The sequence below is a fragment of the Ursus americanus genome, chromosome 29 (assembly GCF_024610735.1).
Source record: "Ursus americanus isolate L20-20 chromosome 29, mUrsAme1.1.p, whole genome shotgun sequence".
NCBI lineage: Eukaryota > Metazoa > Chordata > Mammalia > Carnivora > Ursidae > Ursus > Ursus americanus.
The window spans coordinates 30,467,055-30,483,675 of record NC_142155.1 but is presented as its reverse complement, the minus strand read 5'-3'; the positions used below and the strand labels follow the sequence as shown (position 1 = coordinate 30,483,675).

At 47.9% G+C, this 16,621-nt stretch overlaps 1 protein-coding gene across 2 annotated transcripts in view; it reads right to left on the bottom strand.

Annotated features, from left to right (window-relative positions):
• Nucleotides 1-372: 372 nt before the first annotated feature.
• Nucleotides 373-16,621, bottom strand: part of CLIC5 (CLIC family member 5) — a 152,682-nt gene continuing 136,433 nt past the window's right edge. For both annotated transcript variants that reach the window (XM_045801655.2, XM_045801662.2), the window contains exons 5-6: nucleotides 10,207-10,391; nucleotides 373-3,477 (exon numbers count right to left, since the gene is read on the bottom strand). In XM_045801655.2, the coding sequence (XP_045657611.2) occupies nucleotides 3,310-3,477; nucleotides 10,207-10,391 (353 nt within the window). In that variant the 3' untranslated portion in view covers nucleotides 373-3,309. The remainder of the gene's footprint in view (nucleotides 3,478-10,206; nucleotides 10,392-16,621) is intronic.

Genomic DNA, 16,621 nt, shown 5'->3' with positions numbered 1-16,621 from the left:
CCGCTCTTTTAATTCTATTTGTCTAGGCCTTCCGGATTCCTGGGATTCTTAGGTCTTCAAGGTCTTCCAGGCTCGATTCATCCTGCAACAATGCGAAGATGCTTGGTGTTGTCTTTGTGCAGAATGGCCAGTGGGCATTCTGAAGGAAACTTCATTCTTGGTGAAGCCTTTTTCTAATGAAAAGACCAAGATCCTTGCTGGCCGCACCAGCAGGAGATGTGAACACAGGACACTGGCATTTCCTGGGAAGCTGGAACCAGTCTGAGGTGGTGTGGCCAAATAAGTGTGTTTGGCTTTTCAAAGCCTGTGATTCTGAGTAGTCAGGCGTTTGACTTTCTTTACCAGGAGACAAAGACACACAATAGACTGAACCATGCTCTAGAACACTCAAGCTTTTATTATCCAGCTCATCATTTAAGGTTATTAAAATCTTACCCAATACCTTCTCTCTGGGCCAACCTGATAGATGGGTAAATTCAACACAGTTATTCTGAGTTTGAGTCTTCTTTCTGCCTCAGCCTCCCACTATGCTATCCCACAAAAATAAAATAAAATAGTGACCTGAAAGTCAAAGGAGAAAAATAAATCCAAAATAAAATAGGATCTCAATCCAAACCCTTTCAAATGCCACTGAAAAGCTTTTCAAGGGATCAGGATTCATTCAAGACCAATGATAGGGTGACGTCCTGTCTTAAAACTCTGGAGTCCAAACTGCAAACCTTCAGTACTCCCTGAGTTGATTCTGGAGACTCCTAAGGACCTCATGATACTGATACTTGAAGATGATTTGCTGTGTATGTGACAGGGTTGTGGCCAAAGCCCAGGGAGGCTGAAGGATCTGGAGAAAAATCTCTTTTGGAAAAAATAATCAGAAGGTAATATTATTATTATTTAAAAATATTCTGCTTAATCTGGTCATAAGACATTAAAGCTCTCAATCAAAAGTCAGATGTATTATGTAATAATCTATTGAAATAAAAAGATATTCCTGAATTAAGTACTCAGAAGTGCTTTCCATCTGTAACTCCATCCCCTATTTTCAATGGTTATAATTGATCGTGTAACTGCCCCCCCTCACTGGTGCCTTAATATCGTTATTTATGTAAAACTAAGTCAACCACAGAAGGAACATCTAAAAACAACAATGTTGATTCAGTTTGGCTTCTTTGTTTTTAAAGACTGTTTTTAAAGACTTGCCAATGGCTGACTTCTGACTCTCAGATCAGTTATTAGTACCAGACAAGCCCTAGCCGGGAGCTGGGCCACCTGGGGGCCTGTTTTCTCTGTCCTGCTGGCTGTGCTACACCGAAGTGCTTCTAGAAAAGCACCACTGTGGGTCTCTGGAAAGTAAACTGCCTCTTAGGTCATCGTTCCTGTGTTGCTAAACCCAGGGAAGGGTTTCTGAGGACAGCAGGATTTACACTAATTAAAAGTCCTCTGGGATCATTCAAGACTTCATCTCCCAAGAGGCCAGTTCGGGGCTTTTCCCTGCAGTAAAAAGAACTGTTTCCTCACCATGCTCCTTTTTAAACATGTCTGGGAGCTAAGTTCCCAGGGAGTCCCTGGGAAGCTTCCTTTAGGGGTGGGAATGAATCAACGCCTCCTGCCCTTGCAAAGCTCTCAGGCTAATAAAACGTCCTACTGAGAAATCTCGTCTTCCTCAGCGGGCTCAAGGGGCTCCTGCTTCCTCCCCTCTACTCAGATCAGTGGGCCATGTGATTTCTTCAGAGATCCCTGGAGGCAGGTCCGTCTGGGGGTTGCTGGGGTGAGCATATGCCAATGTTTCTATGGAAAGGACCGTGCTGCCCTGACCTTCCTGAACAATGAGCCGGGTCCCAGGTTTTCTGGCACATGGGAGCTTCACTCTACCCGCGGGCAGCCCGGATGGGAGGCCTGCTGAAGGGGACCGTCTATGGAGGGTGGCTTTTCTCACAGGGCATCACTAGGGCAGAGGGCTGACGATTAGCTCATTTTTCTTAGTTTCCTCTGCATAGGTCCCCAGGCTTGAGCCAGGTGAGCTTTGAAGGAGGTGAAACTCAAGGAAAACGACTAAGGAGTGAAATATTAGCTAAAAAACGTTCCTTCTTCATCTGGCAGGTGAGTGAGATGGCAGGAAAATTAACCCAGATAGGGCATCTACTTTACTTCAAGCCCAAACCACATGGTTTCCCAGTCAGAAAGGCCCATGGACTTTCTTCCTAAGGTGTTCCATGATCTTGCCATCTCTCACCCACCAGAGGCTGCAGCCAGATTAGCCAGGACCCCCACCTGGCTGGCAGACCCGCATTCCAGAACAACTTGAAGAGACTGGAAAGTCAGTTTTGGCCAATTCTTGGGGTTTTGCTCTAAGGTTGACATCAGCAGTTCAAGATTTAGTGAGATCATGAGAGAGAAGACCTGTGTGAAAGATTCCCAGGGAACATCGAGCCTCATAAAGAACTTCTTTATCTCCAACCCCTCCTCCCCCACCCCCCACCTCCCAACTGCTTTCTCACAGACCAAAATTCACTTGTGGGTCAAACAATCAAACCCAGGCATGTCATCTCCAACAAAACTACCCCGAAGCAAGCAACCCCCATGGCTGGTAGACCCCGTGGGTCTTTTGGCATCGACACTGCTCCTCCTCCCCTTCCCAGTCCCCTGATTTGCGACTGCATGCCAGTTTCCCTCCCTCAAAAGGCCTGGACAGTTTAGAACCAGAGGTTGGTGTCAGCCAGATACACAAGAGCATCGTGACCTTCTCAACACTGCAGCCAAAAGAGACGGTCTGAAATGGTTTTCCAGCCTGGTCTTCAGTGCCCGGTGTGACCAGAGCATCAGAAAGCAGAGAGGGACTGAAGGTGTGGGTGCCAACTGGCAAATCCACAGCCTGCCTGTCCTCCATTCACTCCCGCAAACGCAGAGACTGTCTTTCTAGTAAGAACTACCATGGCATCTGTCCTTGGCTGCTACCAACCAAGAGGAGGGGAGAAGGGGACACGGGGCTGCATGTTCCTAACGCAGCTGAGCATTGATTCTGATGTTGGCGGAGGGGCCAGGGACAGTCCCCTGGGTGGGTTGTCCAGCCCTGACCCCAGACACACACTGAAACCCAGACCGGGCCCAAAGGCTGAGAGCTTCACATTTCTACATTTCTGCTTGCAGATGCCGGCGTGGTCAGATGGGGTGGGCTCGGACCTCCGTAAGACACGGCAGGCTGGAGTCCCAGGAGGCCAGCGACAAAACGCGGAAGGGGAGTCTGTGAGGCCGGGGTTCCTTTGGGAGAAGCCGAGTCCTTCTGCTGCCAGCGGTGGGGCAAGGTGGCCCAGCTCAGGACCGGCTGAGGCGCTTGGCGACGTCGGCGTAGGCCGACTCGATCTCCTTGTCGGCCGCGCAGGTGTTGGTGAACTCGTCCCGGGCGTACGCGTTCTTCAGGTACCGCCACAGGCCCGTCATCTCGGCCGGGAAATCGTAGTTGCGGTACTTCTTGGCCACGATCTACAACACAGACGGCAGCACAGAGATGGCGTGAAGGCACGAGACAAACCATCGGGAGGGACCCCGCGTGCGTGCAGGGTGGGGGAGACCCCGCGTGCGTGCAGGGTGGGGGAGACCCCGCGTGCGTGCAGGGTGGGGGAGACCCCGCGCGCAGCACGGTGGGCCGGCGGCAAAATGTTCGTCTTGCAAGGTGGGGGTGCTGCCTTCTTTCCATCCTCTCTACACTTATTTATTTCGTAATATATATATTTTTTGCCCTTTGACCTAGGCATTCTGCTACGAGGGATTTTTCCTTAGGAAATCATCACAGAGATTTAGCTGCCTATGTGTGATCACGGACGAAGAGTAAAAAATGCAATAGTAAAAAAAATGGCAGGGAAAGAAATGTCCAGCAATAGGTACATGGATAAATGCATTATCATACAGTGCCAGACTGGAGAGCCTTTAGAAATGATGCTGCACAGGAAGTCCCAGGCATCTGGAAAACTCTTCTAGATCATTAAGTGGGTGCCTGGGTGGCTCCGTCCGTTAAGCATCTGCCTTTGGCTCAGGTCATGATCCCAGAGTCCTGGGATCAAGTCCCACATCGGGTTTCCTGCTCTGTGGGGAGTCTGCTTCCCCTTCTGTCCCCTGCTCATGCTCTCTCTTATTCTTTCTCTCTATCTCAAATCAATAAATAAAATCTTAAAAGAAAAAAAAAGATTGTTAAGTTTCAAGTGCAGTGCAAACAAATTAATAAATAAATAAAAATTTTTAAAAAGTGCAGTAGAATGCATTTGGAGAAATATGTGCAGTGACTGGAAGTATATATACCAATATATTACCAGTGGTTATGTCTGACTGATAGAATTATAAATCTTTTCCCCTCATCCACTTTTTTTACATAAACACCCTTATTTATAGGGGAGAACAAAAAGCATAAAAAGTAAGTTAGATGTTGGAATGTACATGCAGGCTCCAGGTATGATGTGGGAGTGAACAAATCGTGATTTCTATTCTCTTCGGAGTTTGCCACCTGTGGGGGCTGTGGACGGGTGTTCGGGGGAGGGGCTGTTTGTACTGAAACAGTAACATAGTGTTAAGACCATGGGCTCTGGATCCCCGCTAACTGGATCGTCAATTTTACTGCACTACATAACAGCTGTGTGACCTTGGACTAGTGACTTAGCCTCCCTGAGGCCCAATTTCTTTATCTCTAAAGTGAAGGTAATAATAGGACCTACCTTGGAGTAACAGATTCGTTAATACACATAAAATGCTTAGAGGAGTGGCTGGCTTATACTGAGTGCTCAAGAAACATTATCTCCTATGATAATTCACTGAGGCCCATCGTTTGCCCATTTGCATGCAGAGGGGGTGACCTGTGTAGTGACATGGGGCCTCAAACTCAGAAGGGCTTGCTTTTGGTTCAATGCTCTGCTGTCACCATCTGGAAATTCTGAGTACTTTTTAACAGGGGCCCCTTTATTGATACAGCATGCTGGGCTCCGCACATTAGCTGGTCTTGCTTCTAGCTCTTTGGAGCCGGAGTGGGAATAGCAAAGAGTAGTCTCTCTCCTAAGGCACTGACTTCTGACTCCTTCCCTTGCTTTCTTTTTAGAGAGGTCTTCAGGCTGCGGGCCCTGGGATCTTCCCCCTCAGAGAATCCCCGAGTTCAACTACTCTGGGCTTTCATCTTCATTTTGGTGCCAGTGATGTTCAGGGTTCCCTGGAAAGCTGTGCTGAGTGAACACAGCACTGACCTATTGCATGAAAAACTCAGCCTCATCAGTGTGACCACATTCCCAAGGAGCATGCATTTTCCCCTTCCCTTCTCCTGCATCGGTTTGGAAGTTCTGTTACAATAGTAAGCCCTGTTCTATTCCAAATTTCAGTTCCTGCTTCAGTATCCTAGCTCTTCCCTAGCTTGTGAGCAGTATAAGGACAGGAACCCCAGCTTCTTCATTTCTATGCTGCCTGATAATAACGTTAAGATTTTTTTAAAAAGATGTTATTTATTTAAGAGAGAGCGAGAGTACAAGGGTGGGGGGAGCAGGCTCCCCACTGAGCAGGGAGGCCCCAGTGACAATGCGGGGTTCGATCCCAGGACCTTGGGATCATGACCTGAGCTGAAGGCAGATGCTTCACTGACTGGGCCACCCAGGCGCCTCTCAATAACACAGTTTATAAGAGTAGCGGCACTAGCGAGCATGTGTTTACTATGTGCTCTGCTCCAGGCTGTTTTAAGCACATGCAAGCATCTTAAACCCCTAAATAACTCTATAAGGAAGAGTGTATTATATTCCCATTTTACAGATGAGGAAAGTAAGGCAAAGAGAAGTTCAATAAGTAAGGATTCAATAAACAGCTGTATTACATCTTTACTATCTTCGGGTATCCTAAATCAAAGTGCATCTAGAGTCAAATGTAAGAAACTCACTTAATTGTGGAGACTGAAGATCCTTAGCAATGAGCAGACTGAGGCCATTAGAGCAAAAATGGGTTACACAGTGTGGCACAGGAAATGAATTAATTCAACCGATATCTTTTGAGTAATCACTAATGTTTATTATAGTCCTTGCTTTTCTTTTTCTTTCGAGTGTAATTGACACACAATGTCACATTCGTTTCAGGTGCACCCCGTAGTCCATATGCTCTGTATGGACAAGTCTATATGCTCCGCCCTGCTCACCAGCAGGGAAGCTCCCATCTGTCACCATAGGACGCTATTACAATATCATTGACTCTATTCCTTCTGCTGGGCCTGGTATTCCCATGACAGTCCTTCCCTTCTCTCCACATGGCCACCCAGCCATATGCAAATAAGAAAGGAAGGGCTGTATTCAGAATCCCTTGTGTGTCAGTTACCCAGCTATTGTTCCTTATCTCCAAATCATCCTTGTGTTTGTTTCTTTGGGGCGCTGGGACGCTGGGACTGGGACGTTTGGTCGCTGGGGCCTGGACTCTGCAAATTACACCTGTTCCGCCAGTGGCTCCCTGTTAGGATCTGCCAAGAGGGGGCGCTAGAGAGAGAGTCAGCAAGGCTGGAGGAGGGAGAAGGGCCACTCCTTTCTGGCCTGGGCATCCTGTTCCCATCAGATGCTCCTTTGCTCCCGCGAGGGCAGCTGAGTCCAGTTTTCTTGTTTTGCCATCACTGGTGGAACCAGTGTCCTCACCCTGGCTGAGAGAGGCCAACGCACAACAGTGACCCCACTGCAGGGGTTGGGGGCCAGAGCCCTGGGCCATCCCTTCAACTCAGACCCCAGTCGCAGCTCAGCAGTGCCCCACCTCAGAGGTCCGAGTTCGGCTCTGCGGGGGCCCTTCATCTAAGTTTCCAAGTTTAGATCCTTGCGACCTCTTCTGTTTGCCTCCCCTGCCTCAGGAAGGTGGCACCTCATGGTACATTTTGCCTTCCTAGTTCTTCAGTACTCACTGCTCTTTCTATTAAATGCTCTCGGTTAATAGAATTGGCTTGGGGTGGTCACCAAAGAAGGCATCCCCACGATGTTCTGCCTAGCTTCGGTGTGACTAAGAAGCAAAGGTGAAAGCAAACGCTGGGGCCAGCACCCATTGCCAGTTCTCCTTGACCTCCCCCTGTTCACTGCACGGTGAGGGTCCCTTGGGTTTGCCCAGGAGGCTTTGAAAAGAAGCTGCCCTGACTAAGGGGCAAGTCGGTACAGGAGCGGCGGGTCACAAACCGACAGATGGAGTGGCCTCGAGTCTCTCCATGCTGGGAGTTGTTTTCATTTTTAAAGGATGCGCTATTGGGGTGCCTGGGTGGCTCAGTCATTAAGCGTCCGCCTTCGGCTCAGGGCATGATCCCAGGGTCCTGGGATCGAGCCCCACATCAGGCTCCTCAGCTGGGAGCCTGCTTCTTCCTCTCCCACTCCCCCTGCTTGTGTTCCCTCTCTCGCTGGCTGTCTCTGTCTCTCTCTCTGTGTCAAATAAATAAATAAATAAATAAATAAATCTTCAAAAAAATAAAGGATGCAGTATGAGATTTAAAACAGCAGAAGGGCAACTTATGGATATATACTTGTGCTTATGTCTCCTTTCCTGTTCGCTCCAGGGGCTGAAGCAGGTCACTGTGCCAGGCAGGGGTCCCAGGGGCCACTCCAGAAGGCCCTCCGTGCCCCTCCCTGCCCGGATCCGCAAGCCCTGAGCCTTGGCCACATTGCTGGGTCTTTCCTCACATGTTGGCTTGCCTTGAGGAGATGAGGACTCGAAGGGAGCCAGACAGCGAGAGTTCAAACCAGGCTCTCAGGGAGAATGAAGAGGAACCTGGACGAGAGCCAGGCAGGAGAGGGAGAGAGCGCGAGAGCGCACGGGCGAGGATGCGCACCCGGGGCTCTGATGTTCACAGGAACTTCCATGCTCATGGTCTGAATTTGCTCTTTCATATGAAAACAGTTAGCTCCCACAGCCCAGATTAGGTTTTGGCATCAGGAGCCAAACTGGAGGCCTGACTTGGCTCCTCCTTCACTCTTTCTGCACGACGGGGCTTTGCCAGGTCTCTGGGATCTGATAAGCTGGATCAGCAGAAATCCAAGGAGACAGAAGGCGAGGCCCAGCCTTTGTCCCCTCGAAGGCTGTCCTCCCTCTGATCCCCAGCTTCTCCAAGTGAACAGCTCACTGAACTCCGTCCAAGGACACGGGCGGAACATCGTTGTTTGGGGCTGGGAGGAACTGGAGGACTGGCAGGATGAAGCACAGGGCCTGGGGGGGTCCATTCGTTTACCTTATTAGACAGGAAATTCTTGAGTGGGTGGCAATATACGTTTGGGTAAGACAGAAGAAAGAAGGAGTAAAGGAAGAGAGAAGAAAGAGGCAAGAAGGAATATCTCTTCATTGAGGCATGAGAAAAATGAATTCCAGAAAGAGTCAATGACTTGCCCCAGCTCATGCTGTTAGTGGGTGGTAGATACAGGACTAGGACGTGGGTCTCGTGACTTTCTGAATGGGGGTCTTTCCATTACATCACGTGTGACTGAACTGGAATCATATCATCCCCCATGGTGCCACTTGTTCCTCAGGAAAAGAGAATAAAAGATGTTTCCCGGGGTGTGGTGGGACCTGCAGTAATTAATAACTTCAAAGACATGTAGCTTGGCTGGACTTACAAGTAACCATTGGCTTGGCCCCGAACCCAAAGTGTCTTCATATTAATAGATGGCATTTTCCCGGCCCATCAGCAATGGCATGCGGGATTCCCACCCAGTCTCTGGCTCTGACCAAGTCCCCGTGGGAACACCGGTGCTTACGCAACTCAGATTTCAGTTCAAGCTGGTTGTGCTCTGATTGGAGGGAAGCCCACATTTCTAGCTGAGGACTTCAGCTGGAAAACAATAGGCAGAGAGCCAGCTGATCAATGATTGAATCTGATTCTTCTTAGTGAAGGGCAGAAGGAAAATGGTATGATAAAGACACAAGCGAGGTGATCAATGGTCAATCAATGAGTATTTATGAAAGGGCCACCACTTACCCACCATCATGCTTGGAGAAGCCACTACCCCACAGAGCTTATTGTCTGGCTGAGACATATGATATAAATGTGTATAAAAGTAGAGAACAGTCTAGCAATATGGCCCCACTGTGTGTTTCTCTAGGCTGGTGAGGGCCAGGAAAGGATGTAAGAAGAAGCATTAGTTTAGAGAAAGAACATCAGGGCACACAACTATTGTCTTCAAATGAGGTGAAACAGAGCAGCCCGGTTCCATACTGCTCCAGAGAACAAAGGGGAGCAGGGAGGCTGTTTGGGCCCAACATAAGGAAGGGGGTTTTTAGGGGAGCCTGGGCAGCTCAGTCAGTTAAGCTTCTAACTCTTGATTTAGGCTCAAGTCATGATCTCAGGGTTGTGAGATAGGGCCCCACATCGGGCTCTGTGCTGGGCATGGAGACTGCTTAAGATCCTCTCTCGCTCTCCTTCTGCCCCTCCCCCCCCAAAAGAAGGATGTTTAAATGATCAGAGTCTTCCAAAATGATAGGGCTGACTCATTAGACAGGGAGCTCTTCATCATCAGAAGTGTGCAGGGACAGCTGCATGGAAGCCTGTCATAGACACATGGAAAGTGGTCCAGTGGGGGGTGGAAGATAGTTTGGGATGACCTTGGAATTCCCTTCTTTCCAACTCTCGGATCCTAGAATTCTTATAGGACAGGATTACACTGCATGTGGATGTTGATCAGTGAGGACAACCATGGCAAGAAAATGATGTCACTTCTTGCAGCCTCCAGCTCTTCAACTGATAGATGAGGAAGAGGATACACGCCTGCTCTAGCAAGCTACTAAAGGGAATGAGAAGGTTGCAGATGAAGCAACTACATAGAGATGTGGGGATGTGGCCAGTGAAAACCTGTGAGGCACAGGCAAGGAAGACGCTCTCTCTCTCATATATATATATAAATGTATGCATACACACATATATGTATATGTAACCACATGTTATAACAACAGCAGCTACTATGTGTTGAGCCTTTACAATACGCCAGGCACCGTTGCGCCATATTTACTCACCCAGCCAAGAAGTAAAAATAAGAGTAGAAGTAAGTAATATATTCCTGTTTTACTGAAGCCCAGAGAGTCTATACAGCCAGCAAGCAGTGGAGGCTGACTTTGGGTTCCTATTCCTGTGACTTCAGAGCCCAGGCTCCGGACCAACAGGTGGCACTGTCCTGGACACATCCTGGCAGGTGAGGCTGGCCTATGATGGAGTTGGATATGGCGAGCAACCTGCAGATAGAGCTGTCTTACCTTGACCACATGGAGTTTGGGCAACAGGTTGCAGTCGGCCAGGGTCAGCTCGTCCCCATCTAGGAATTTGCGCCGGGACCTCTTGTCTTCGTCCCCGCAAGTGTTGGCATCGATCTCCTCTGGAAGAGGGTTGTTCAGGTAGTCATCCAGTTTCTTCAGTGCTCTGGTCAGGCCTCTCTCAAGGGCTGGAATGAAACAGCAGAAGACGAATCTTTAGTCAACCTTCCTGCTACTGGAAACAACCAGTGGTCTTCAGAGTAAAGTAGCCTATCCTGACTTCTGTGCCCCCCGTCACACTGCCATCTCCCACACACTACAGAATACCTGGAAGCCATTAATACAACACAGAAGACAAGTGTTAAGTGGTCTGAAAAAGCAAACCTTGACCACACAATAAACACTAGTTAATCCTTAAAACACACACACACACACACACACACACACACACACACAAATATAGAATTGCAACCATTAGGATATATATCAAAGTTTTTAGAGTGCTTATCTCCAGTAGATACAATAATAGCCAACTTTCATTTTCTATTTTGCTTCTTTATATTTTGCCAATATTCCACAATTAAGCCACATAATAATTTTGTGGAAAGAAAGGGCTCTGAATTAAGTAAATAACTGCTTAGAAATCCTAGGACAGAGATATGCACCAGACTTTGTGGAAGCATTAACCTTGGGAGCACCACCTGACCCAACCTGAGAAGGGGAGGGGACAAGGCTTCCAGGAAGACACGAGATAGCAAAGTACACCACCCTGCTTGGTGTTGCCCCTACAGGACTGACGGATACCAGAAGGGCAATACTTCAGTTTAATCTAGAGAAGGCTGTTCTCAAAATCGGAGATGTCCAAAATGGAAGGGCCGGTGCACCAGGCAGAGGGTTCCACCAGAAACGTACCGACGCAACTGCATGGAAACCTGTCATGGACACAGCTCAGAGAATGAACATCCAAAGGACAGCAATGTGGCAGAAGACTATGACAGTCTTGCCCCAACAATTTCCTATCCAATAATTCATTTGGACACAAGATTAGAACAAAATATTCAGAAGAACAACAGCTAAAATCCACTATCACTCGGAACCAATCCATTGAGAATCTCACAGTCGATTCAAGGCTCAGAACACTGGCCACCCAAGCTCCGAGGACAGGGGTGAAGGAGATGGCTGGTCGGGTCCCCAGCCACCGCACCTGTGTCATCACCCCATCCCCAAGGCTGTTTTTCCCAGACTCTGGTGTAGAGTGTGACCCCGAGGTAAGAGGATTCAGTCCTGATGTGAATTCTGGCCGATGAAAGAGGGATGCTGCCCCCGGGGCAAGAGCCCAGAGGACTGGACCCTTATTTACTTTTTCCCAAATGTGCCTTCTGCTAGCCACTCCTCCCATAACCCAAGTTTGTCTTTTCATAGAAGGCCTTTGTTTGAGACAATGAAACAACACCAGCCCAAGATAAATCAATTGAACGCTTACTGGAATGTTTGAAAACAGACTGGAGGTTGGATGTAGTTTCTCAATATTTCCTTCTCCCTGGTGTGGCATTTGAACTTGGACTTCATCATCTGCTTTGTGTTTCCAGTTTGGGAGAAGAGAGTGAGCAGGGCTGGGAAAAATGCTTGTATTCCCCTTAGTAATTGTCTAGACTAGGATGGGATTGCAAGCCTATTCAAGGACAATAGCAGAGGGTGGGTACCGAACAATAGTTATTATGCTCCCCACGCCCCCTCCGCCGAAGCACTTGTGATCTATATTGGGTTTGTTTGCTTCCTTAAATCCCTCTACCCCTTTCTGTTATGGCGATTATGACAAAATCTTCATTATAATGGAGAAAGGAAAAATCAAATAGAGTGCCTGTTGGAATCGGACCCACAGTTTATCAATTCAAGGGACAGAGAGGGATGAAGGGAAATGAAACGTTGCAGATTGTAATTCCAAAATGCCCGCTGGGGACCCGAAAAGGCCACTGCGTGAATGTGTAGGCAAATTCCCCGGTGTGGGAAAGATCATGACATTTGGTAAAAGAGGCCTGGAAGAGCAACTGGAGCTCCTTGGGAGGACAGTTTTGTATACATCTCAACTATGTGTCCATGAGCCCTTGGGGTGGAAGGATGAAGTGTGGCTGCGGGCATGGCTGTCGCCTTACACCGTAGCTGCGACATTCACGTGACATCCCAAGGGGGCATGTGCTGAGGATGTCCTCTGGGCGTCAATGTCATAGTTCGAGTCTGTGTATTTCTGATCAGGAATGTGAAGGGGGCCGTTGGTGGTAATCACTGTAGAGAGAAGAGGAGGCAAGGCAGCAGGGTAGGGGCCACGTGGCCTGGAGCTAAGCCTGTGTTTAAATTTCGACCCTGCCCAGCATGGATTTACTATGACCCTGCTCAGATTTGAGCTTCGGTTCCCTTCATCCCATGGGGCCCTTCCAAAGCCTTGAACTTGATTTTTTAAAATTCCTCATTTGTATTTATTCTATCAGCTTCAGACCCCACAAATCTTGGGAACATCCCTGATCCTGGAACTTACAAAGAAGTGTGACCTTGGGCAAGTTCCTCAACGTCCACTGAGTTTCAGTTTTCTCATCTCAACTGTGAGATGAAGATCCCTAATCTTCCTAAAACCATGGTAAGGCCTGACTCAGATTATGCAGGGACAAATGCCTCATACCATGCCTGCCCCATGCGAGGACATCTCTATGATGACTCTTGCTAGTGCAGGACCGAATGTGACAGCTGTCTGCTCTCTGTCCCCGACCCCATACTTTCCATCAGTTACATTCCTCAAACATCCGAGGTGCGGCAGAGAATGAGATGTGCTCAGAACCTCCAGTTCCGAGGCCCCATCCCCAGATAAGACAATCAACAGCCCAGAGCTTTGTGTCCCATCCTGATGTAACTTACAGACTCAGCCCTGTCCCTTATGCTCCATCGGGGTCCTTCTTGGTGACTCGCTGTATGAGAGACATGGCCGGGAGGGAAAGAGACACAACACGTCTGTGCTAACACACGGCCATTCTTCTCGACTAACAGACGCAGCACCAAGACATTCTGGGCCAGTTCTTTTCCCTCCTACCTGCCAACTTACTCCTCTGACCCTGGCTCGATCAGGCATCCACAGATTTTAATTATCTCTCTTGGCCGACAACACCCAGGTCACGAAACCACTGGTGTTGAACTTTCTGCTGGGCTAAGAGTGAGGGGGATGTGAAAGAAACCAGAGTGACAAGGAGCTGTTAATCCCGTCAGTGTTCGCATCTGAAACCCTCCCTCCCGAAGACTTCCTCTGAGTAGCAGGATGGGGTAACCCTCAGACCACAGCAACCCTGAGGCCAGGGGACCCTGAGACCCAGGACCAATAACAGCTCAGACACTTGACGGCTCCCCCATCCTTTTACTGCTTTCTGCCCCTCTCCGTCCGCCCTTCCCGTAAAGATTTATTCTGTACCACACGCAAATGCGCTGGGTAAAATATGTGATGAGGAAACAAGGGGACTAGTTCATAAATATTCTCAGCCATATGCAAACAATCTCAAATTTATTTTTCTCCTTTTTAAGGAGGAAAAAAAATCCACCCATTCCATGATCACTTCCAGATTCATTGAGGTTGATATTACATAAGAACCAATATTGTTTTCTCGTCGTAGAGAAATAATGACTTGGAAACGGCAATTTGAGCTAAGAAAATAATATACTCTTACCAGGGCATGGAGGCTGAATGAGGACCAGGGAGCCAAGACTCTCACTCAGCCTCCAACAAGCTCTTGCAAGCAGCACGGCTCGACCCTGCTTTGCTGGCATGCTTTGTGCTGCAAGGGTATCAGCAAGCAGCCACGCAGACTCTTTGGGGCTCCGAATTCACGTAGAGCAGAACAGAGGTCAAAGGTGCTCTTTGAAAGGACAGGAGCAGCTCTGTGGGCCCAGGGCCCTGTACCCTAAGCTCCTCACGTGTGTTTCTTTGCTGGCATGTGAACTTGCAGAGAGGTAAAAACCAGGGGGCCACCTCTGACCACCAGCTGCAGCCTGGACGGGCATCTGTTCAACTCTCCCATGGAGAAGACAATCGTGGCTATTGGGAGCTGGCCCCGGGCCAAGGACCCTCCATCCCGCTGTGCCTCTCACATGGCGCTGACCGAGCACCAGCAAAAAAGACACTAACTGAATTTCTGAAGTAGACTGGGGATGTTTACACAACCTGTCATTTAAACACACAGTGAAGCTATTGAGATGGAAATTATTATTCATGCCCATTTAACAGATAAAGAAATTGAGTCTTAGACTTTCCCAAGGCACACACGCATGCGCAAGGCAACTGTTTCCGGGATGCACACTGAAATTGTACCTTTCTTGGTTTTTCGCCGCTGGTGTCTTCCTTACGAGCCCTAACCCCCCGGTAATGGGAGAATGACAACTTTATTTTAGTCTGTTCTGGATTACAACCTAGTCTGATGTAATAAATAGTTCCTCTAGAGAATTCTCAGTCTCTTTAGCATAAAAATGCTCAGTTTCTCAGAAAGTCTCCATCTCCTCTGCTCTTTTCACTGAGTAAATGGGGAAGGGGGAATTGCTGTGACCTCGTGGCCCTGGGGGGATAAGGGTCCTGGGATCTAGCGAGTGGAAGGCTTTGGGAAGCTTCCACAGATCTTGTGTCTCTTCTCAGTTACCTCTTCTCAGCAAAACCTCCACCTCCTTCCAGAGTAAGCACGAGGATTTTGACCCTAGGATGGTGGTCAGAGGTAGGCTATTCAGCTCCCTCCAAAGCCCTGGAAGGATACTGAAGCAAAGTGCCACATGGGGCTTCCCAGACGCATTTCTGGTTCCCCGACCCTTCTACCTGTCTCTTCTTCATCCCCAGATCCCCTGGGCCAAGAAAGGGTATGCTTTCCTTTACATTTTCCTAGGTCAAATAGTTCATCAGCCACAGAACAGCAAGCCTCCCTGGCCCACTGCAGAAACTAAGGGCTATTTCTTCTCTAGTAGCCGAGTCCTCTAGGCGTGGTACTTGATGTGCTAAAACTGAGAGAGATAAGAATTCAGAGCATTTTAAGACAATAGCTTGGCTTGTAAGACTACAGACTTGAAAATGCTATCTTGAATCAGCAGCTAAATAGTGAATGCGGTTTTTTTCTTTCTTAGCATTCCTTCTATAGAATTCTTATCTTTCATGAGGCCCATGGATGCTCAAGACAGATTAGAATCATGTACTCAAGAAAGAAAAAGAGGAAAGTATTTTCAAAATATTAGCCCTATTATCCAAGGAAGGAGCAAAACCAGGCTTTAAAAACAGGACTGTTGGATTCCAAAACTTAAATTTCTCTTACTCTGCAAAGCCATCTGTGGGTGCCAAGGACTGACCCCACGGCTCTTTGGGAGCCTTCCATCTTCCTTTCATGCAGTAGACCTTTCTCACAAGCCCTTATTTACCTACCAAGAGTGTGGCTATTAGGACACCACTCCTCATGCCTTACCTTCCAGCTAATCTGATAAAATATTTGTGTTCTTCTATTGATGGCTTGATTTTAGCTGCAATTCTTTTTTTTTTTTTAATTATTTTTTATTTTATTTTTTTATTTTTTATAATAATTTTTTATTATGTTATGTTAGTCACCATACAGTACATCCCTAGTTTTTGATGTAAAGTTCCATGATTCATTACTTGCCTTTAACACCCAGTGCACCATGCAGTACGTGCCCTCCTTAATACCCGTTACCGGCCTATCTCATTCCCCCACCCCCTCCCCTCTGAAGCCCTGGGAAACAAACTTAGCTGGAATTCTTGGTGCTCTCAGTGACCATCATTGGGTCTAGAAGGAGGGAGCCTCTGAGGAGGGAGCCTACCAGGACCCTTCATATCATTTCTCAGCAACAAATACTAACTTTGCCTCTACTCAAGGCCAATGCTGTCACATTGTCTGTGTGAGAGCAGAACGCCTTGGTGAAAAGAGAGAAATTCATTTGAGTTTTTCCTGTGAAGAAAGAAATACCTAGATATTGAGAAATACCTGGAGGACGGCGTGAAGTTTTTTCTTTTCATCTCTTTTGAGATCATGTCAATATAACAAAAAAAAGCATAGCTGTGGTTTGAGAGAGGCCACAAAGGAGATTTCTCTGGCCCTCACCATATTCCTGGAGAGAAAATACAAAGATGGCTACACCTTGTTGACATTTGATAGTTTTAAATATGAATGATAATGTGAGGGGAGCAAGAAAAAAATCAAATAGTAAGAATGTAATATCATCTCTCTCTAACCTTTCTGGAGGAAGAAGCCTTTCTTCAGAAACAGAGAGGTTATATTGCTTTACACGATGCCCAAGGGCCAAAGATCCAGGGCAGAGGAAGAGGCTGGATCAGCAGTGAGGCTCAGTGAGTTATGCGCGGGGAGAAGAGGACATGCAGGTCAGGTGGGCGGGAATG